This window comes from Cynocephalus volans, chromosome 11 (assembly GCF_027409185.1).
Source record: "Cynocephalus volans isolate mCynVol1 chromosome 11, mCynVol1.pri, whole genome shotgun sequence".
In the NCBI taxonomy this organism is placed as follows: Eukaryota; Metazoa; Chordata; class Mammalia; order Dermoptera; family Cynocephalidae; genus Cynocephalus; species Cynocephalus volans.
This window is the reverse complement of record NC_084470.1, coordinates 29,528,392-29,552,557: the sequence shown is the minus strand read 5'-3', so window position 1 is coordinate 29,552,557 and position 24,166 is coordinate 29,528,392. Positions and strand designations below refer to the sequence as shown.

At 42.3% G+C, this 24,166-nt stretch overlaps 1 protein-coding gene across 1 annotated transcript in view; it reads left to right on the top strand.

Annotated features, from left to right (window-relative positions):
• RFTN1 (raftlin, lipid raft linker 1) overlaps positions 1-24,166 on the top strand; it is a 196,995-nt gene that overhangs the window by 84,671 nt on the left and 88,158 nt on the right. Inside the window, exon 4 of the mRNA XM_063114988.1 lies at positions 19,737-19,845. Coding sequence (XP_062971058.1) covers positions 19,737-19,845 — 109 coding nt within the window. The remainder of the gene's footprint in view (positions 1-19,736; positions 19,846-24,166) is intronic.

The following is a 24,166-nucleotide window of genomic DNA, read 5'->3' as shown; positions in this document are numbered from 1 at the left end:
GGAGTGAGATTCTAAAACTCTAGTGGAAGATGGAAAATGCATTTAATCAAAATTGCCCTTGAAAATCTTTTTTAAGTGCTTATGAAATGTGATACTGTAGCATCTTTCTTTCTGACCAATGCATGCTTTTCATTAAGACTAGATCAGATTGCTGTTTCCAACAACGAATCCCATGGGGAACCAGGTGTGTTTGGCTTTATAGTGAATTTCATTAGAATCACACCTAGGGTGGGGAGATGCTTACACCTAGAGAGGCATTTGTGGGATCTGAGATTAGGGAATAGGAACTCCACGCCTCCCTTCTTGAATGCATTCTGGGCACATCTGCCTGTTTTGTGGAATAACTGGCACCATTTTAAGTGGTAAATGTTCTTCCCTTTTAGTTGGATTTTGCTAAGATAAACGTGTTATATGAATTCACTGCGCAAAGATGACTTTAAGGAGCTCTAGATCTCAAGAAACATATCTACCAGGGGGCTGTAAAAGTATATATATGCAAGTTATGTTAATGCCCAGCCAAGTCTACAGGTCTTGGTTTGCACCTCTAACCAGGAGTTTGTTAATGGGGGTGCTTTAGAAAAAGGAGGCTCTGTGGCTCTCATTTGCTGTGGGTCTGGAATGATGGGTGGATCTGAACAGAGAGAAAAGTTTGGGAAGGGTGTCCCAAGTGAGGGGACTGGCCCAGGAGAGCCTGGAGCCTGGAAGAGTAGACCATGGAGTTTGTGAACTACTAGAGCACAGGTCCAGAGGGGAACAGCAGGAGGACAGGCTGAGAAACATGGGGGCCTGGTGCCAGAGACAAGGCTGGGGGTGGCTGTGTGGGAAGCCAGGGTAAGCCCATGAGGTCGGGGCTGCTTTCCTCTCTGCTGACTTAGTCACAGCTGCTGAGGGCCTTGTTCTAGACCACATTCCTCCTGTGATTCTTAGAAGAGACACAGTGGGTTGCCAAGAGCTATAGTGAGATGCTTCATTCCAAATTGACCATATGCCTGGATTCTGAAAAATTTTTCCCCTTAGACCGTATCAGCAAGCTGTACTCCCAGCTACCTAAGAGCAGCACACATTGCTGAACAAGTCAGCTCTGGCCACCCAGTGTCAAGAGATGCAGAGAGAGACAGTTCTTTTGGCTTTTTGCTGTTTTATTTATAGGAAAGCAAATCTAAGAGAGTGGTCAGCCCTTACCCCTTGTTTGCCCTCTTGGGGCCCAGAATCTAAAATCCTGGAGACTCTGCCTTTACTCTAAGACAGGACTTAAAAACTCAGATGCCTACAGGGGCCAGGCTGGTTGAGTGGGGACTCTTGGGTATTGGAGAGCCAATGCCTTAGTGTGGCCCTAGGTTGCCAGGTGTTGCCAGATCTTGGACTTTTTTCAAGAAAATCTAGAAGTCTGTATTTTTATGTGAAAACTTCTTTTTTTGAAATGTTGCCTCACTTTTTCAAAATAGCATTGTGTATCCCAAACTTAGACCACTGGCTGCCATCTTGCAAGCTGTGAGGTTTCTGTGTGATGTTTACTTCGGTGGCATTAATCGTGTACCCTTCAAGCTACCCGTTCTCCCTTTAAATATGGCAGTCATTGGACTTCTCAGACTCTCCTGTTACTGCTTTTTATATGTCTGCCCTCCCCTCCCCTTTGCTGAATCTTCTTTCATCTTTGGATTCTCATCACTTACTCAGATAACCATGTCTTGAGTAGGTGTTGGTCAATAGAATTTTCCTGAATCCAGTGGAATAAAACCATGCCCTGGAATTTTGCTACGACCATCAGTGGATCCTAAATTCATTATGAGATAGATCTGTCTTTGGTTTATGTATTTATCAGTATCAAAAGTGTGTCTTGAAAATGCAGCCACACAGGATGGACCCCAAGTAATGGAACACACACACACACACACACACACACACACACACACACACACACACACACACGATCCTTTCATTGCCAAAATAACAGTGATTTGCTGCAAGAATAAATGTACCTTATTTTTTTTCACTCTTCTTTTTTTAAACATCCAAAGGATGGCCTTCAAAGAGAAGGGAATCTTTGTGGACCTTAAGTGAAGTGCAGATGCATGCATTGCCTTTTTTACAGCCTGCAAGATAACACGAACATTTTCTTTGGCATTTGAAAAGGGCAAAACTGGGGAAGTACCAAATTACATTGGAACTAAAAAGAAAATTCTTTTAAAAATTATAGCCAAAAGTGTCCTTTTTAAGTAGCCTCATATCTCTTCATGTCTAATTTTTACCAATTACTCTGACTCTTGGGAGAACTATAGGGCTTGTAGAAAGAGGCTTCATAATTAAGCAAAATACACAGGGGGTGGCAGCCTCCTCCCGGGGTGTGCCCTAGAAAATGCTCACACGCAAGGCTGGGATCAGCCCTGGAGCACGGATTGCTGGAATCACACATGGGGTGAACAGTTGTGCTGGGCTTAGCAGTGATTGACATGTGTTACTGTCACTGGAAACCACAGCAAGCGGTTTAGTCCCAGAGAACAGAAATCGAGGAAGGGGATTCAAAGCTCTTAAATCAGAGCAGAGAGTGAGAAGGTGTTTGTTTTGTGTGGAGTTCATTGTTTTGGATTATGAATATAGGAAGGGTGCCCACTCTTTGCTCACAGCTGCCCCTTGTTTCTGGCGTGGTATCATCCTCCAGCAGTTTTCTCAAGCTTCCTAAGGTGTGTGGGAAACTTGATTAGCTCTCCAGGCTGCCACCATACCCCCCGAGGAGCTGTCCAGCACCACTGAAGACTGCCTTAATTTATTCCTATATTCCCATCTCGCTCTGGAGTGACACCCTTTTCTGGTGTGTTGAAGTTCCAGGATTCACTGTTAATTATTATGTTTGCACTTTCCAATCTAATATGCCAGTGTAAAGCCACATTCTCTCAGGGAAAGAGTTTTTTTCCAATCCACACCCCTAAATAGCTTGCCTAGTTCCTCTAGTTCTCTTTCTCCAAAGCATCGGCCTTTATCCCAGCGGAGAGAACAAGAGAGATGTACATGGTTTCTGTGAGAGCTTCTTTCCCCCTGTTTTATAGCTGGCCTTGGTTGCCTGTGTCTTTCCCCACATCTTATCTTTTATTTTTATTTTTTGTCTCCTCTGAGAGAGAGAATTTGAACACTAATGATTTCCACTCTTTCCGCAGAAGTATTTTGGAATGGCAGAGATCAGTGCACAGGTACCCAAAATGCAGAGCAGAAGCACTAAACATCTTTGAAATTTTCTATTGTCCTAAAACTTATGTGAATACTACAGTACCATGAGATGTCTGTGTTTGTTTTTAAATAAAATGAACAAAGGACCCCTCCTCCCACATACATACAATCTTTAAATAAAAATTGACTCTCTAGGAAGACTTATTCTGTGGCATTGCTGGTAGACTCTAGGGGACACTTAGACACATTTTGAGGGTCATATGCACAGCCTGTAGGTAATCAGTTGCAAATAATTTTACTAAAGTGTTAGACTTTTGTATTTCTATATCTATCCCATACTAAATTTAGGAATTCAGATTGTCTTGCTTTAAATCTTCTTGGCAAAGTCTTTTTTTTTTCTCCTTTGTCAATCAGAGGTAACTTAGACTGTGTGTATTCCATAAGCTGAAAAAGATATAATGGGCATTACCAGTGATAGGTCCTGGAAAAGACTAGTGCTAACTGAATTTTATATTTTTAGATACGAATGCAGAAGCAGGTGACAAGTAACTTTCAGATGCATATAAATACATTATTAGTGATTTAAATGTTAAGATTTTGATATAATGATTATCTCCATAATCTAGCCAATTGTTTTCTATAATATTTTAAACACTTCAGGAAATAGGACTGGGCACAGACTTCATGAATACGACCCCAAAAGCACGGGCAACAAAAGGAAAAATAAACAAATGGGATTATATCAAACTAAAAAGCTTCTGCACAGCAAAAGAAACAATTAAAAGAGTTAAAAGACAACCAACAGAGTGGGAGAAAATATTTGCAAAATATACATCTGACAAAGGATTAATATCCAGAATATATAAGGAACTCAAACAACTTTACAAGAAGAAAACAAGCAACCCAATTAAAAAATGGGCAAAAGAGCTAAGTAGGCATTTCTCTAAGGAAGATATCCAAATGGCCAACAGACATATGAAAAAATGCTCAACATCACTCAGCATCCGGGAAATGCAAATCAAAACCACATTGAGATACCATCTAACCCCAGTTAGGATGGCTAAAATCCAAAAGACTATGAACGATAAATGCTGGCGAGGCTGCGGAGAAAAAGGAACTCTCATACATTGTTGGTGGGACTGCAAAATGGTGCAGCCTCTATGGAAAATGGTATGGAGGTTCCTTAAACAATTGCAAATAGATCTACCATACGACCCAGCCATCCCACTGTTGGGAATATACCCAGAGGAATGGAAATCATCAAGTCGAAGGTATACCTGTTCCCCAATGTTCATCGCAGCACTCTTTACAATAGCCAAGAGTTGGAACCAGCCCAAATGCCCATCATCAGATGAGTGGATACGGAAAATGTGGTACATCTACACAATGGAATACTACTCAGCTATAAAAACGAATGAAATACTGCCATTTGCAACAACATGGATGGACCTTGAGAGAATTATATTAAGTGAAACAAGTCAGGCACAGAAAGAGAAATACCACATGTTCTCACTTATTGGAGGGAGCTAAACATTAATATATAAATTCACACACACACATACACACACACACACACAAATCGGGGGGGGGAGGGAAGAAGATATAACAACCACAATTACTTGAAGTTGATACAACAAGCAAACAGAAAGGACATTGTTGGGGGGGAGGGGGGGGAGGGAGAAGGGAGGGAGGTTTTGGTGATGGGGAGCATTAATCAGCTACAATGTATATCGACAAAATAAAATTAAAAAATCGATTTACAAAAAAAAAAAAAAAAAAAAAAAAAAAAAAGATTTTGATATAATGATTATCTCCATAATCTAGCCAATTGTTTTCTATAATATTTTAAATGGTTGGAAAATGAAACCATTTTACAAGGAGGTAAATGCCATAAATATGATTTAGTGGAGTATATCATTTCATTTGCTTCCTATTCATCGACCACGAGTTGGAACTTAAAATGGCTACAAAGACTTTAAAAACCAAATTAGTAACACGTATTCAGATAACACCTGTTTCTGAGGGTCTGTGAGCACTTTGCTTCATTCCTGTATGTGTTAAGTGTTATAATTAATTCTCTCTTTGTCCTCATGATGGTTGTTTTTGTTGTTAATATTTGTTGAAAACATCAGACGTTCAGTGGAGGTTTTAGACTTACGCTATTTTGTAGCTGAAAGGTACCATTACCTTCCTTTATCCTCCACTTCCCATTTTATTTCCTAGGAAAATGAGGCTGAAGAAGTTATTAATGACTTGCCAGTACCGAAGTCTGGGCTGGGTGAGAGGGAGCGTGTGGTGGGTATAGAGCTTAAGTTCCATCTTTAGACTCATGCTGCAAAAATACACCATCTTTCAGCTCACAGACTCGGGAGCTTACAGAAAAGTCTTCAGAAAATTCCAAGAATTCTCTGGGCTTTCCAGCATCTCCAGTCCCCATGGCTAGACTGTGGGACCAGAGGCCTGGCTAATCTCCAAACTGGCTTCAGGACATAGGTCTGCCATTGCAAACCATTTGGAGCTTCCCAGATGGCTCCACTCAGCAGGCTGGCTGGGTCTTGTCAGTTTCTGCACTAAATGGTTGTATGTAGATGATGGTTCTATGGCCATTAGTGCATTATTTTCTTTCTGCTCCCTAAAACCAAAATCAAAATTTATTTATTATGTGTCTGTTGTGTCTTCTAAAGTAGTAATCTTTATTAGGGAGAATGAGATAAACACAATCCCTGCTCCAGGGGGATTTATAACGTACCTAAATTGTGTCTCTGACATTTTTGTTCTCAAACTTCTGTAGCTTAAGTCCCCAAAATTGCTCTGTCAAGCAACCTGGTTCTTACTAGGAGCAGAAAAACCAGATTTTTGGGAAGAACATTTATAATTTTGCAGGCGTTTCGTAGTATGAATGATTATTTTTGGTGCTAGCCATAACAGCTATCATTGATGAATTGCCGTGGGTGGCCAGAGTTCTTATTCATTGCTTCGTGATATACATTATCTTTATTCCTGAAGGCCAAGATGAAGAAAAGGAGTGGTGACTTGTTCAGGTCAAAATGCACACATTTCATGAGTGGAGGGTTGAGAACTCACATTGGGATCTGACTACTTCTAAAATCATTCTTCTCTAGTTTTTTAACCATTAGGTTAGGATTAGGGGCAGGGTTAGGGTAAGGGTTAGGGTAGAATTTCTCAACCTTGGCGCTATTGACATTTTAGGCCAAATAGTTGTATGTGGTGCTGTCGTGTGCATTGTAGGATATTTGACAGCATCCTTCGTGTCTGCTCACTAGATGCCAATGGGAAACTCCCTGTCCCCATAGTTTTGACAATCAAAAATGTCTCCAGATGTTGCCAAATGTCTGCTGATGAGCAAAAATGAGAATCACTGGGTTAGAGTTAGGTTATTTTCTTCTAGGTAGCCACCTTTCCCAACAGCATTTATTACATTAAACTAACTTTGCCGCTGACTGAAGTGCCATCTTTATTATAGTTATGATTTCCATATACACCCTAATCCATTCCTGATTCTTTGTTCCTTTGATCTATTTATTGATTTTTTTCTGCTAATACAATGCTATTTTGATTACAATAAATGCGTAGTGTATATTAATATCTAGTAAGACAGAACTATTCTTTTGTAGGATCATAGCAACTTTTGTACATTGATTTTTTCTATATAAAGTCTAAAGTAGGGCCGAGCCCGTGGTGCACTCGGGAGAGTGCAGCGCTGGGAGCGCGGCGACGCTCCCGCCGCGGGTTTGGATCCTATATAGGAATGGCCGGTGCATTCACTGCCTGAGTACCAGTCACGAAAAAGACAAAATAAAATAAAATAAAATAAAATAAAGTCTAAAGTAATTTCCTCCAGTTTCCAGTAAACTCTGTTTAAATTGTAATTGTATTAACATACTAACTTGAGAAGAATTTCCACCTTGTGTTTTCAAGAACATAAAGTTTAATATTATTGCCAGAAATATGTTTTATTTTAGAGCTTTGTAATCATTCTAAAAGTTCCGTGTGCTATCTAGACCAGTGGTTACCAAAGTGGTGTTGACATATTCAGTGCTGGAGGAGAACCGAGACTTCTATTTATATGATTTTCATTGAAAAAGTAGGAGAGAAATGAAGTATTGCTAATATCGAACATTCAGGTTAAAAGGAGGTGTCCTAGCCTGGTATGCATGTCGGAGGTCACCTGTCCTATATGGAGCAGGAGGGGTCCTGTGGTAGAGCTGGGCAGAGGAACACTTCCAATCGAGATCTCAGTGAAGTGGATTTGTGGATTATTTTTTGTACTTTTAACTAAATTAGCCCTCATAAAATAGAGACATAGCTTAAAAATATTCCTGTAAAGCGATTGCAGATTGAGGATTGAGGAGAATACCAGTAATGTAAATGTAAAATCTCTCTCTCTCTCTTACACACACACACACACACACAGAGAGAGAGAGAGAGAAATGGCCACACTGACACATCTCTCACTGTTTATAAGAGCTTTGCTAGGCACAGTATGAGATCAATACATCAGTGCCTACCTGGTCAGATCTGGTCTGAAGAAATTTGGAATTATTGGGAAGACTTTTTGAAATGAGGTTAACAATGAATCTCATTTCAAGTGTTTATTATGCCTTGAGATATTAGCTATTAATATTATACACTTATTGTGGTCATCATCCTAAAATATTGCTGATTTCATCTGTTCATCTGTTTCTCATGTTTTAAATGTTTTATTTTGTGTGTATGCTTTATAACATATATAAGATATTAGTACAGTAGTACTCAGGAATTTTTTCTGACGGGGTGTGTGATAAAAAAAAACATTGGAGGGCCGAGCCCATGGCGCACTCAGGAGAGTGCGGCGCTGGGAGCGCAGCGACGCTCCCACCGCGGGTTGCAGGTTCGGATCCTATATAGGAATGGCCGGTGCACTCACTGGCTGAGTGCCGGTCACGAAAAAGACAAAAAAAAAAAAAAAAAAAAAATTGCAGATGATTGATCCATGCAGCTTCTGGGTCACACTGGTGCACTAACTGAAGCAGTTAGTGTTTTGCTGCTCACAGTGTGGTCTGTGGCCCAGCGTCATCAGCATCACCTAGGAGCTCCTCAGAAACGCACACTCTCAGGCCCCTCTCAGACCTGCCAAATCAGGATCTGCATCTTAAAGAAATTCCAGATGATTTGTGAGCACATTAAAGTTTGAGAACAAGTTAAGCTGTGCTTTCCTATAATGTAGCCATTAGCCACATGTAGGCATTTAAATTTAAATTAGCTAAAATTAAATAGAATGAAAAATTCAGTTTCTCAGTTGCACTAGCCACATTTCAGTGCTCAGTAGCAATATGTGGGTAGTACCTACTTTACTGGACAGTGCAGATATAGGACATTTCCATCATCTTCCAGTTAGTTAGAGTAGAGGGTATAGGTAGGAAAATCTAGAAGAGAAGGAAGCCACAAGCAAACTCTTAATTTGGAACATGTGCATTTAATGCCAATAGAGAACAGCCTTCCTGTCACTACACTGGAGATGGCCCACCAGTCTTATGAAGACTATTCATATATAGCTATTATTGTTATTTCTGTTTGCAGATATGTGACTTTTCTGAACCAGTAAATGTCAGACAGACCCGCTTTTATTCAGTGTTTGGTTTGTAATAAAATATTATTAATTATGTATTATTACTAATATTAGTTCTTTCTACATCTTTCAAGGTAAAGGAGGAGCCCAGCAGGATTCCAGAGAAAGCCAGACTGCCCCAAATCCTATTCTTTGTGGCTGCTTTCCTCTTTTCTGTAGCCCAGCTTGCTGGGATTGAAGTTCTTTCACAGCTACATTATACATGGGCCACTGAGGTGGAGTTTGTTTGCCTTTTGGCCTTTTAAGGTGAACAGTGAACTCCACATAGTGCACAGATGCTGATGGTTTATCTACCGGGGAGCTGGCCCTAAGTGTAAGCAGCAAGACAGGACGTGGCAAGATTTCTCTAGAAAAGATAGCAGTATGGGATAGTTAGATGCCCCTGGTGACATGTACCCACTTGGCAGCGCACAGCTCCCTGACAGAGTGTGTAGAGAGGGTATCATGTGCATATCTCCTCTCATCATTTCCAGAATGTTCCTGGAGATATCAAACTCTTTTCAGCAGAAGTGGAAAATGTCTGTTGGTGAAAGAGGAAGTGTAAATCAGAAGAAAGGGCAGTGACCCATTGAGGGGTCGATTCTTCTCTCTACTTCCTACTTCAGAACTCCTCTGATAGACTGTGAAGTGAGGTGCTATATTTAAAGAATCACCAGAATTTGTTTACTTGACTTCTTTTTCTCAGGTGTTTCTTAAGCTTCACTGTAAGGGGAATTCCTTCTGCATGGTTGGTGGTCAAGCAGGTGATGGATAGATGAATGAATAAATAGAACTTTTTACTGTCATTAGTTATGCATAAGTTAATGAAACTAGAAATAGCCTTCTTTTACAAAATTTTTAAAATTTTTACATAGTTGATTGTACATATCTGTTGCGTACAGAGTTGAGTAAATGTAGCTGTGTGCAATGTGTGATGCTCAAATCAGGATAATTAGTATATTCAGCAATATACAATGTAATCGATTTTTGTGGCCCTTTACCAATTCCTTCTACCCCTCCTCCCCCTTTCCCACCTCTGGTAACCTTAGTTCTGTTCTCTCCTTTTGAAAGTTCAACATATTGTTGTGATTGTTGTATCTTTCTTTCTTTTTCTTTTTAAAATTTATTTGCTTATTTTTTAGCTCCCATGTATGAGTGAGGACATGCGATATTTCTTTCTGTGCCTGGCATATTTCACTTAACATGATTTTCTCTAAGTTCATCCATGTTGCTGCGAATGGCAGTATTTCATTTTTTTCATGGCAGAGTAGTATTCCATTGTGCAAATATGCCATATTTCCTTATCCAGTCATTGTTGATGGACATTTAGCTGGGTTCCAACTCTTGGCTATTGTAAATAGAGCTGCAGTAAACATGGGAGTGCAGGTATCCCTTCGACATGATGATTTCCATTCCTTTGGGTATACACCCAGCAGTGGAATTGCTAGATCATGTGGTAGTTCTATCTGTAGTTGTTTGAGGAGCCTCCATACCATTTTCCATAATGGCCCCACCAATTTACAGTCCCACAACGGTGTAGGAGGGTTTCCCTTTGTCTGCATCCTCATCAGCATTTGTTATTCTCTGTCTTTTTGATAATAGCCAGTCTAACTGGGATGAGATGATATTTTAATGTGGTTTTGATTTGCATTTCCCTGATGCTTAGTGATGTGTTTTCATGTGTCCGGTGGCCATTTGTATATCTTCCTCTGATAAATGCCTGTTCAGCTCCTTTGCCCACTTTTTAATCAGGTTATTTGGGTTTCTTTTAAATGTTGTTTGAGTTCCTTGTACATTCTGGATATTATTCTTTGTTGGATGTATAGTTTGCAAATACTGTCTCCCACTCTGTAGGTTGACTTTTTGCTCTGTTAATTGTTTCTTTTGCTGTACAGAAGCTTTTTAATTTGATATAATCCCATTTGTTTACTTTTCCTTTTGTTGCCTGTGCTTTGTGGGTTATATTCATAAAGTCTTTGTATGTTTTCTTTTAAGGGTTTTACAATTTTAGGTCTTATATTTAAGTCTTTGATCCATTTTGAGTTGATTTTGGTATAGGGCAAGTGGTACAGTTACAGTTTGATTCTTCTACATACGATGTCTAGTTTCCCCAGCACCATTTATTGAGTAGACAGCCTTTTCCCCAATCTATGTTCTTGGTGCCTTTGTGAAAGATCAGTTGGCTGTAGGTTTGTGGGTTGATTTCTGGGTTCTCTATTCTGTTCCATTAGTCTGAGTGTTTGTTTTTATGCCAGTACCATGCTGTTTCACTTACTGTAGCTTTGTAGTATAGTTTGAAGTCAGATAGTGTCATGTCTCTGGCTTTGTTTTTTGTTTTTGTTTTTGCTCGGGATTGCTTTGGCTTTTCAGGATCTTTTGTTGTACCAAGTGATTGCGAGGATTGTTTTTTCTATTTCTGTGAAGAATGTCATTAGTATTTTGATTGGGATTGCATTGGATCTTAGAAATAGACTTCCTTTTCTTTCCTTGACAAAACTTTTCAGATTTGTAGTTCATTTCTGTCCCTAATACTCCCTTAAAAAAAAAAAAAGCCATTCTGATCATTCTACTTGAACCTTGTGTTGCTTTGTGGGAAAAAGATCTTAAAATTCCTTCCTGTTTCCAAGAGATAGAGAATTTGTTTCTGTCAACTGACATTTAGTACTTTTTTTTTTTCTGGGTGGAGAAGTGCCTGGTAATCTAAGTTTGTGCTTATCATCATTTCTTTTGATTATTCCTAAACGAAGCAAAAATAACCCTATTGATGAACTGCACATTCTCCTTTCTTTTCATAACCTAGGTTTCAAGTATGCCTAGTGTCCTGGGAAAAAGAAAACATTATTTAAACTCATGGTCTTTGAAGTAATCTAAGGGATTTATGAGTTGAAGTGAGACCTATTACATGTTTATTATTTTAAAGGAACGTTTATGATAGTTTTATTCACTTGGTTATTATGTAAAGGTATAGTTTATAATAGTTTTTTGACAGGCATTTGTTTTTGAGTAACTTCATTTTAGATCTTCCCGTGAGACCAAAATGAATATTTAACTTACTGTTTGGCACTTAGAGTAATTTGAGGATTAACCCTTTTGCCTGCAGTAATTTCGAATATTTAAAGAACTCATGAGTGTTAACAGTATTTGCTTACAAACGTTCTTTTAATGGCCTAGAAGAGGGTTGTGTCCCAGCCTCTGGGAGAACAGTGCTATGGTCCTTATGGAGAGGGAGGAGTTTGAGGGAAAGAATCTGATAAATCCTTACAATGAGTGAAAGATCTGCTTGGGTTTACAGGTTAGTTATTTTGATTATGATAAAATTAGATAATCTGTTCGTTCTTATCTGTGCCCTGGCATTCAGCCTTCTATGACTCACATTGGAGCTTTGTGTATGTAACCCAGAGCCGTGGCTGAGAGGTCAAGTTCAATCCCCCAAATGTTGGCCTACATAACATTAAAAAACATCCCTTGGAGCCAGAATTGACAGTTATGGCCTACGTAAAAACACGATTTAATGACTTCTTTTAAAAAAAATTAGAAGAGTTGGCAACCCTGGCCTGGAATTCCTAGTAATGGCTGCGATGTAAACTGCCCAGTTTACCACAGTTTCCACCAGTCCTGTTATCTCTGCAGCTCGGTGGTGACATGGCACTTGCCGTGTGTCATCACTCTTGTACTGTGACTTTTCTCACGATGGCGACATGTTTCTCTGCAACCACATTATTCTCAGAAATGGGAATGTGAAAGGGAGTCTGGCAGGATTCTGAGTTGGAAGAAAATTAGGAGAGAGCCTGTTTCTTGCTGGACATTCCTATATGTTTTACATGGGAATGAAGTGTCTAGCTTGTGTATTTTGGTTAAAAAAAACTGTGTATATATACATATATATATAATATATATGTTTGTATATTAAACATATATATTTTATATGTGTGTATATATATTGTGTTGCACTCACTGCCTATGGGACTTTGAGTTTGCAACCCTTGCTTGACCCTCTGACCCTCCAGCTGCCTGAGGAATGACCACACGACCCTTGGCAGACGTGGCAGTGGTGATGAATGAGGATGTCCAGGTACGTCTCTGAGCTTGCACACAGTTTTTATTAGAGTTGATGTTTGCGTATGAGTAGTGAGGTCAACGTGACACCGAATAGGTGGTCTTTTATTATGTTTTTAAACAACTCCAACATGTGTGGCTGGTTGTGGTGACGTTTGAGGTCCTTCAGCAAGTGTGCACGAGGGCTCTTTGCTCTTCTCCCTTGCAGTTAGAAATTTGTTTACAGATGCTCAGTGTCTAAATCTACTTTTATGTGTTTGCTTGACAAGCATTAATTAAATTTTTTTATTTTTTACTTGCTCACATTCAGTTTTGACCCAAGTCCTAGTTATAAGGTGCCAAAGAAATTAGGACTATTTAGGATGATGGAAAAGTTCTGGAAATAGGTAGTTGTGATGATTGCACAACATTGTGAATGTACTTAATGTACTTAGTGACCCTGAATTATATTTAAAATGATTAAAATGGTAAATGTTATGTGATGCATATTTTACCACAATAAAAAATTAAAAGAAGTGAGGAAAGTAAGAAGTTGGAAGTACTATTCAGTTTTTCTGACCAAAAGAAGCATAGACCCTATCTTTATATTTCCTTTATCTCTGGTCCTTTTTCTTGAAGGTTTGTCTTCTTCTGAGAGTGTAGGAGTCTACATCACTGGTCCATACAAGTCATTCTTTCTGTGTTTTCCCTATTCCATGGACATACTCAGTTATCTCCCAAGGAAAATGTCTAGATGAGTGGCAGATACAACGTGCCCAGCCTCGGAATAATTTTAGGTATAACAGAAAAGTTGCAAAAGTATTACAGAGAATTCTTATATACCTTTCACCAATTTCCCCATCAACATTAATATCTTACATTACTGCAGGGCATCTGTCAAACTAAGAGATTAACATTGGTTCATCATTATTAATTAAACTGCATATTTTATTTGGATTTCACCAGTTTTTCAGTTAATGTCCTTTTTCAGTTTCAGGAAAAATGTCTTATGCATTCTTGGTTTTTAGGACATTGCATCTCTGCTCCGTGATATCCTTTTATTCCCACTTTCTTTCAGAAAATCCCTTTGTATGCTGGAAGTAGATCCCCTCACCTCTCCAGTGCTGTGTACAGTTGGGGTCCCCAAGATGAGAGATGGGTCAGAACTCTTTTTAGTTAATTTTCCCCCAGGTTGTTTCTGAGAAATGACCCAGCAGCACAATGATGATTTTTTCTCAAGGAGCCAAGCTCTTCTGAACCCAAGTTGACATATTAATTACAATCTGCCAATTTAACAGGATAATCATATACTAAAGGTAAACAGATTTCTTCATACCAGTTTCCCTCCTGGGATTTCAAGAGGATAAGTAAATTGGAGAGAAGATTTATAAGTTTGTTAACTGAGGGAATTGACGGGGTGGCGCATACCCTCCTGCAGGACACGCTTCCTTGATCTGACTTCCAGGACAACGTATTTTACTCATTCTTTGTCTCCTTTCCTGTCTTCTCCTCTTTTCTCCCCACCCTCTTCATGGTGGAGGGTCCCAAAACTCAGTCCTTGACCCCTCTCTCTACATTCATGGAGATCTCATCCTGTCTCATGCTTTAAATACCATCTGGAAGCTGATGACTCCCAAATTGAACTCCAGATTTGAAATATATTCAGCGGTCTACCAGACATCTTCACTTGGATGTCTGCTGGATATGTCAAATTCAACATGTCTGAAACAGAATTATCGATCTTTCCCCACAAGCCTGTGCCGCCCAAGCCTTCCCCATCATAGTTGTGGCAACTCCGTCCATTCTTCCAATCTCTAGGGCAGAGATCCTCGGAGCCATTGTATCCTGCTTTCTTCCTTTCACACCTGACAACCTGTCCATATGGAATCTTGAAGGTTCTACCTTGAAAACATAGCTGAATCTAGCACTTCTGACCACTGCCAGCTACACTGTGAGCCCCCATCATCTCCCACTTGGACCACCGAGGTGGTCTCTTAGCTGCCCCTACAGCCAGAGGTTTCCTTTTAAAATAAATCAGATCAGGTCACTTCCCCTGTCATTATGAGTACAAGCCACAGTCTTCACGGTGACCTGGAAGGTCAGCATCATCTAGTTCCCCATAGGCCCTCTCACTTTGTCTCCTTTACTTTGCCCTTCTCCACTGAGCTGCAGCACACAGGGTCTCTGCCCCATCTCAGCTTAGGGCCTTTGTACAGGCCGTTCTTGTCCTTGATATTCCCAGGGCTGACTTCCTCAGCTCCTACAGGTCTTTATTCCAGATTGCATCTTCTCAGTGAGGCTGTCCCCACCACCCTCATTAAAACTACAACTGTCCCTGCAACCCCCAATTCTCCTTACCCTGCTATTTCTTTTTTCTTTAACACTTATACATTGGACATACTCTGTTAGGTGTTCATGTGTGTGTGTTGTTTATTCTCTTTGTCTCCCTACTAGATTGTTGGCTACACAAGGGCAGAGATTTTGTTGCTTCTGTCTATTGATGTATGCTATAGAATAGTGCCTGACACATAAGAGTACTATGGTCAATACTTATTGAATGAACGAGTAATCAGGAACTGTGAAAAGTGCCAGGAAGGAAAAGTAAAGAATAGTTACAGAGGATAATAATAGATCAGTAGTGGGTAATATTTATTGAGCCTGGATCTTGTGCCTCTCTCTGCACTAAGGGCTTTGCATACTTCTGTCCTATTTAATTCTTTTTTGATGCTAAGAAGTAGCTGCTCACAATATTCCCACTTACCAGTGAAAGAAACTGAAGCACAGAAAGTTTAAGTAAATTGCCCAAAAGCTCACAGTGGAGAAATGACCCACTGCTAGTTAGCTCTAAACCTGTTGCCTCTAACAAATCTAGTGGAATTTATCAAGTTTGGAGCGGAGAGTTATGGGAAAGCATATTTCATTGTTAGGCATGGTCTTTTCAGAGTGTCTGTATTTAATTAGAGAGTGTTTGGTGTTAATTTCCAGGTAAGGTAGGCTGGGAGGCTTTTGCTGGTATTTAACCCTGCATCTCCAACCCTGCATTTCATGTTCTCTTTTTTTTCTAATTGGTTAAACCCAGATCTCTCTGTCCTTTTCAGAAGTGGAAGCTACCTGGGCTTCAGTCCACGGGAGGTTTGGTGGTTTTTCATGTTCTCTCTCAGGATGATACAATGACATGGCCTTTTGGGGAACATATGGGTATTTCCCCTCCCTCACAAGGAGGTGGCAAATGCTGGCTCTGCTGAGAGTTTCAGGTTAATACTTGTTCCTTAGAAACTTGATTGACTGCAGAATGGCTATTCCCTCATGCCGTCCGTGGTCCCTTGGATAGCCAGGCCATGGGCCCTGGAGGCCACTTCCAGAGGTCCATAGCTGTCTCTCAGGGTGGTCCCTGCTCTCGGGGATATGGAACACTCATTGCCTGACAGAGGCTGCTCTAGGGTGTCGACTGGATCTTGTGTGCCTGGGCCTAGGCCTGGCCACCAGTGAGAGGCCTGTTCTGAGCATGAAGCTGTTGTGTCTTCCCCCTCAAGAACTGTATTAGTTTTCTATGCTCTGTAATAAGTTATGACAAACTCAGTAGCTCAAAACAGCATACATTTATTATCTCACAGCTTCTGTATCTCATCTGGGTTCTTTGCTTCAGGATCTCATCGGGCTGCAATGTCAGTGTTGGCTGGGGTTGTGGTCTCATCAGAGGCTCGAATGAGAAAAGATCCACTTCCAGTTCCTTCAGGTTGTTGGCAGAATTCATCTCCTTGCAGTCGTAAGACTGAGATCCCTGTTTTCTTGCAGCTGTTGGCCAGGGGTTGCTCATAGTTCTTTGCCATATGGCCCTCTCATGACATGGCAGCTTCTTTCTTCAAAACCAGTAAGGGGGTCCAGTCTGCTAAGTCTACTCCAGTCTGTTAAGATGGAGTCTTAAGGGATGGCCCGTTGCTCAGTTGGTTAGGACATGGTGCTGATAACACCAAGGTCCAGGGCCTGGATACCTGTACCAGCCAGCCACCCCTACCCCCACCAAAAAGGACACACAAAAAAGATGGAATCTTATAAAGCAATCACGGTAGTGATATCCCATCACATTTGCCATATTCTTTTGAGTAGAAGCAAGTCACAGGCCCTGCCCCCACTCGAGGGAGGGATTGCCCAAAGGTGTAGACACCAGGAGGTTGGAATCACTGGGGGGTCACCTTAGAGTGTGTTTGCCACAGAGACCATGTTTACCCCCACCTCAGGGCTGAGGAGCCCAGAAACTCCCTCAGGCAGCCCTGTAGGCAAGCATTGCTAGTGCATTTGATGCTGTTTTTCATTGGGTTAGTGGCAAGGAAAGGGTTTCTGTGTGACTGTGCCCTCTACCCAGCTCTGGCCCCTGCCAGGCAACCGCTGCACCCTCACAGAGCGCTGACTGCAAGGCTGGGGCAGCCGGCTCCTGCGCTCCGAGGGTTCAGGGTCCTAACTACCTCCTCTTCCTCAGCCATTCCTCAGTGTTATAATCCTTTCATTTCAAATTGTGGAGCTAATCTCTAAAGGCAAGAGAAGGCCTATTCATTGTTCACCTATTCCCCCAATATGCATTGGATTTGTTTTTCCAAGAAACCATAGGCTGAGATGTCATTTTCCCTGGCTCATCTAGAAAATTTATAATGCCTGTTTGTGTTGATCTTTCGTCCTCCTTTCAGTTCAGATGTAACTGGGCTAATTATTTGATGAAGTGAACCAGAGCTGCCTTACTTGTTATAGAACTTCTTGTTCCAGAACCAAAAATGGTAGTTATTGGATCCTAGACTAAAGATTATTCCTTATAAATCTGGGCTGTGAGTTGCTTACAGATAGACTCATCTTCTCTCCATTCATCTTTTTGAGTGTTTTACTGAGTGGATACAGTGTTGACTTACTTTAAATGATTATAATTTTTCAAGCTAATCATTTAAAATTTCAATGGATATTTATAAACAACCTTACCCAGTCTGACATGAGTCTCCATGTGACGGAGCAGCCGGGATTTTACATTTTAGAACTCCCCTCCCCCAGCCTGATCTTTTTGTTTGAGACCTCCCATAATACATATGACAGGATGGTTTGACCTAGTCTTCTCTTTCAAAAGTCTGGAATCTCCTGCTTTAGTTCCTCTTAATATATCTTCTGTTTAGAGGGGAAATGAAAACATAAGTCTAGTCTCTGACCAAAGCAAGAAGGCAAGGCTTCCAAATTGGTTTATTCTTTTGGAATTAGTTTATTCTAGGTTGACCAGTTTGGAATCAGTTTATCCTTTTTCTTCAAATGTATATGCACCTCAGTATCCTACCCCTGAAAGGACATGTTAGAGGGAAAAATAAAATAAAAATCAGCTATTAGGTTTGCTTACTGAATCGCAGTTGCACACCGGGAGAGAACCGAATTCTCTTTAATTTTTTTCACTTTTAAATTTCATGTAAATCATACTCAAATTGTTAATGGTAGCGTAAATTGCTTTTAATGCTATATGAGAACCTTAGAAATTTATTTTTAAAATGATAGCAAATATGCATTCAGAAACTGTTGAAATATATGTCTCAGGAGCTCAGTGTGAAAGTGTCAATTTTAAAAATTTTCTGGTCAGACCTGCTCTCGCAGGGGCTGGCCAGGGCCCCTCTTTGATAGAGCAGCCTCTTACCAAAGTGGGCTGGGAGGGTCCCGCTCACTCCTCAGCCAGTGTAGAGTGGCTGTGTATATGGTGTGAGCCCTGGACAAAGAGCGCAGAGCCTGGTCTCTAATCCCCACTCCCCACGACCAGCCACCCAGAAGAGGGAGCTCATTCTGTCGACCTTCAGCTGCAGTCCCACTGCTGGTAGCTGCAGTCCCACTGCCGGTAGCTGCAGTCCCACTGCCGGTAGCTGCAGTCCCACTGCCGGTAGCTGCAGTCCCACTGCCGGTAGCTGCAGTACCTGCTTGTTGCCTTACACCTGGCTAGGCCAAGGAATCCCCTTCAATCTCTGACCACCACGTGGCCTCCAGGACTTCCCCAGACCCTTCAGAAGCCTGCAAAAGAATGGCTGTGAAGTGGTGGAATTTCCTTCTGGTGACCATTGCTCCTGGCTCTGCTGAGTGAGCAGGTTCTGTACTGTGTGCTCTATTACGGGCGTGTCCATGGCAGCAGCAGGGACGCAGCCCCACCGCCTTGTGCAGGGATGGCAGGGGGGTGTACTGGGGAGCCTCTGCATCAACCTCAGACCATCCTTCACGTACACTGTGTTTTTCCAGGATTGCTACTTCTAGTTGCCTTGCAGTCTTGCTTTAATGCACCTTTCATTTTGATAGATTTCTGCCAGATTGCCCTCTGTAGGGGTTGAACCCTTTTAAAGTCTTTTAAAAATTAATTTTGAATTTTCTAAGTGATATATGAATATGTTCTCTTCATTAAAGAAATGGGAAAAAAATGAGAGATTATGGCTAAAGTCACTTTTGGCCACCCCACTCCTACCCTCACCCCCAGCCCGAGTTCCCATGGTGGCCCTCTCCTGTCCCCCACAGGTAACTGCTATTATTGATTTTGTGGATGTCTTACTAGTTCTTTTTTTATGCCCTGGCAGATATAAACCAATGGGAAATATATATTACTGGAGTCTGTGTGTGTGTCTGTGTATGTGTGTGTTGTTTAATGTCTAAGCCATAGTATACTAAACCAATCATTCATTTACATGATATGGCTTGGAGGCCTTTCTATGACATAGACACACACACACACACACACACACACACACACACACACACACACACACACACACACACAACTTGAGTTGTTTATGATAAATTATTTTTCAGCAGTGCTTTTTTGGCAGTTACCTTCTGGAAGGAATTTGGAGCTTCATTAAATATCCATTGATTCTTTTTTCTTTATATATTGTACAAAATCTTAATGTTTTCTGTACGTGTTTTTGTCTCTCTTCAGATCTCAGAAGACTGATCTTCACAATGAAGGCTACATCTTGGAATTAGATTGCTGTTCCTCCTTAGACCACCTGACAGACCAAAAAATCATCCCAGAGTTCATTAAGAAGGTGAGCACTGCAGTCAGGATATGATTGGACAGGTTCGCTCTCACCTGAGTGAACGGGCAGAGGCTTAGGGCCGATCAGCCACCCAGAGGCCAGCGGTCCTGCGGGGAGCTGTGACCTAGACCTTTGGGCAGCCCCCTCCACACATTGCTTGGGTGGAGTTAACTCTGGAAGAAGGTCACTTCCGCCTCTCTCCCTGGATCCTGTGTTTTAGGCTGAAGGGGGATTAACAGCAGACAGGCCTGCAGGCCCACTGCTGGGACACCTCTCAAACCCTCCAGGTGGTGTGAGCCCCCAGATACCCCCCTCTTCTCATCCTGTGGGACTTTGTTGCCTCGAGACCCCTTCCTTTCCTAGCATGGGAACATGCCAGACTCCTGGGGCCGCTGGCATGCGACTGTACCAGGGAAAATTGCCTTGTTGCAGGGAATTCATGCTGCCCAGAAATGTGCCTGGTTTTGAACTTTGCTTCATGCCATATGAGGTTTTGTGCCCCGTTGCAGGGTCCACTTGAGCTTCAATTGACATTTACTACAGAAGGGATGTTCTTGCCTCAAACTAGGGCCAAGTTCATTGCTTACTGTTTACCTTGTTCCTCCTGGCCCAGTCCTCCAAAGTAACTGACAATACCCCACGCTATAGAGGTGGCTGTGGTTTGCTAGAGGTCCAGTCAGCCAGTTAGTGAATTCGTTAATAAATATCATTGACCGTCAACTTCGGGCCAGGAATAGTACCAAGTGCCGGGATACAGGGAACAAGGTAGCCATGTGATAAGCCTCATTGGAGGCAGGGGCAAGCGGTTGGGCTGAGGAGCCAGTGGACTCGGCTGGTCCAGGGATCAGGAAGGATGGGGAGGAATCACGGGTGATGTGTCTGCACCGGGGCAGGTTGGGGACCCTCCAGACAGAGGGAAGGGTATGTGTGAGGCCCTGAGGCAGGAAGGAGCAAGTCGCGGAAGAGTGGGAGGGGTGGGAGGGGACCAGAGAGAGCTGGGACTCGGCCTGAAAAGCACTGGGAAGCCATTGAGAGGAATTTTGCCTAAGACTGAAATAATCAGATGATCCCTTTAGAGTATAAGTGTTTCCTTCCTGCCTCCCTCTCTTCAACATTTATTGAGTGTTCAGGCTCCCGAGGCCTTGGGAATAGCTACTTCTCCATGGTGGGGCCAAGACTTGAAGACCTTACAATTTCTGGTAATTTTACTGGGATGATGGAGGCTCTTTTTACTCTGGTAGAATTCATATTATTATTTAAGAAGTGGGAGGAAAAAGTAGTTTTCATTCACACATGCATAAGCCCAAGAATATGAGTATTTTTGTAATTCATGTAGATGTCTGTGTATATAGGGCCATTGTCTCTGGATTGCTGAAAATAAATGCTCTAGTCCAATATGCTCCTTTAAAAATCTGTGATTTGGTGCCTTTGTCTTAACAAACTAGACTGTTGTGTGACTGATCCATTGTGTTGTGCCCGTACCAGGTCTTAAAGAACGAGAAGTCTGATTTTTGGTTTACTCAGATGCTGTGTTTCTGTAGTACCCAAGTGGAGACAGACATCTGTCCAACGGAGGATAACCTCAAAGTTATGGTTTTTATGGCCTGAAGGACTTTAGTTTTCCTTTAACTTTTATTCTTATCCTAGCATTCCTCACCCCCGCCCCCATTGGTTATTTGTGTGTATGTGTTTGATGATTTATTCAATAATGTGTTAAACAAATGACTGACACCTGCTCATTCTATATTTGTAGAAGACTTCTGTTTTTAACATTTTGAAAACGACACACTTTAAAGCCCACCATGCCATCCTGCCCCTGCTGTACCCTTGGTTGCCAGATAAAAGTACTGGGTCCAGACCGACTAGACAACTTGCACACTAGGGCAGCACTGAGCTTTCTAACCTGGAGTTTGTCTCCAGATATGTATCCTAGAGTCTCTCACCCCAGTTCTGCTACAGAGAGGCAGTCTGTGGTCATTCCCGCCTCTCAGGAGCCAGGTGTGTTGAGGTAGCCCCACTGTCGCCTTTGCACTTGCTGCTGGTGGACGGGGCTGGACTTGGAAGGATCCAGCATTTCTGGCTATCCATGCTGGTTGTGGCTCTAGTTTCTAGGCCAGAGGCCATGACAACCAGGAGAACAGGGTTGTCAAAAACAATGGGACTGGGCCTCCTTTCCTCTGTTCTTCCTTTCTGTTGTTGGACAGGATTTCTAGAGAAAACACCACATCTGTGTACAAAGAGCAGAGGGCAACCGAGTGCCCTTCTGGGTCTCTGGCTGTTCCAATGGATGACAGAATGTCACACATGTGTAAATTTTTCTGTCTTCACACAGCTACCTGGGCCACAGGTGCTTCCTGGGAAGGAGTACACACCATTTGTGCTTTTTCATCATAAACATTTGATGAAGAGCTCGGCTCCTATTTCTATCTCTGTAGTGGTGACACTTGTTAATTGCCATTCAGTTAGGCCGAGATGAAGCTGTGTCACTGGCTGCTATGGCTTACAGTCATTACTTTTCATCTGGGTCATTATTTTGTGTGAAGTAATGGCTCCTGGTCCTATGACAAGTAGATCTGTCTTAGGGTGAGATGGTAATTAACTCATTTTGTCACTGTACCATCATGCGGGTTAAGCTCATATTCTTTTCTGCATATTAGAATTAAACTCAAACCGATTACAATTTTTTTTCGTAAGAACAATGCCCAGGATTATTTTTTCACCAAATTTTTTAAATTAGCAGAACCTTTGGATGGAAGACATGGATAGAAGGAGGGAGAGGAGATTTCACTATTTGCCACAATTGGGAAAAATAAAGTAATAATTTGTATCTGTGTCATGTAAAATTAGCTGAGATGCTGTGATTGCCAGCCCCTGTGACCGTGATTTCTCACAGAGGGTGAGGGGGGTTGTGGAAAGATGACTGTCTTCCTTTCAGTGTGGTCCTGGGAGTTCTCTGAGTGCTTTGGCTGCTCAGATTAAATCTGGGTTACTGCATTTTGTTTTTCCCTCTTGTGTCCTGCTGTGCTTTAGCCAACTTTATGTAAATTACTTGTTATGGACCACAGAACACTGGAAGTGCAGAGTTATGGTCAGTCTCGGAGAGAAAGTGTTTTCCAGGTCCAGGAGCCGAATGCTCAAGGGGTGAAGGGTTGCGAGGCTGTGGGAGAGTGATGTGGCCCCCAGAGGACCCAGTCCTTGTCCCAAAGGTACATCCGGGGCCTGCCTTGTGTGGCTGGCGGGTCCCAGGGGCCCTCTGGAATTTCCTGTTCTTCAGAGTTCCTAGAAGATTATAAAGAAGACAGAGCGATGCAGAATGAAGAGCTGCAGGTTCATTTTCAGATTGCTTTGTGTTCTTCAGAGCTGCCTGGGAAGTGCTGATCTGTTTGGAAAGCACTTTGAAGTTTCAGTATCGCACACATTTTCTGATTTGTGCTTCACAGTAATTCTGTTTGAGAGGCCGGGCTGGCACTGATGTTGCCCTTCTAGACATGAGAAGCTGAGCTCGGAGGGGATGAGGACTTTGCCGAGGGGCTGGGACTGCTCGGCGATGCAGCCTGGAGCAGCCCTTCCGCGGGAGAGGCACCAGTGGCAGCAGTGGCAGAAGGACTTCACAGGAGCGAGAAGGTTCTTTGGCCAGGTGGACTGGGGGAGGTTTTGGAGAGGTGTGGTGTAGGATGAGGGCTCTGCAAAGTGAGGGACTGCCACTTGAGGAGGCTGAGGGCGAGGTGGACAGTGCCATTCCTGGTGTGGCGGGAGCATGGAAGGAAGGCCCAGGGCTAAGAAAGAGCCAAGTCCTATTTGGCTGACTGTGGGATGGACAAAGGGGGAAAGAAGCCTGTTCTGGGTAGGGTTCTCTTGACCACTGGAGCAGAGCCCTACTCAGGCGAGTCCAAGTGCATCAGGCGGGGTTTGCTCTAAGGGTGTCAGGAGTGGCATGGAGCCCCAGGGCAGAAGTACAGGAAAGCCAAAAAAACAAAAAATAAAATACTCGTCTTTCTCTCTGTCTGGCTGTGTGATATGCTGCTGCCCCATGATTATGAATCTATAGGTTTTTTTAAAATTTAAAATGGGATTTTACTCACAGACAGAACCACCTTCTGTGCTGGGTAGACCCTGTGCTGAGGCACTTCATGTGCACTGTACCCTTGACCCTCATCATGCCCTGAGAAGGTTTATCCCCATTTGACGGGTGGGGAAACTGAGGCACAGAGAAGCTAAGTGGTTTGCCCAGAGTTACAACTGTGAACAGCAGGACCGGGATCCGAACCCAGCCTGTCGGACCCCGAGACCACAGTCATGGCCATTCAGCTGTGCTGCATTTTCTCCACAG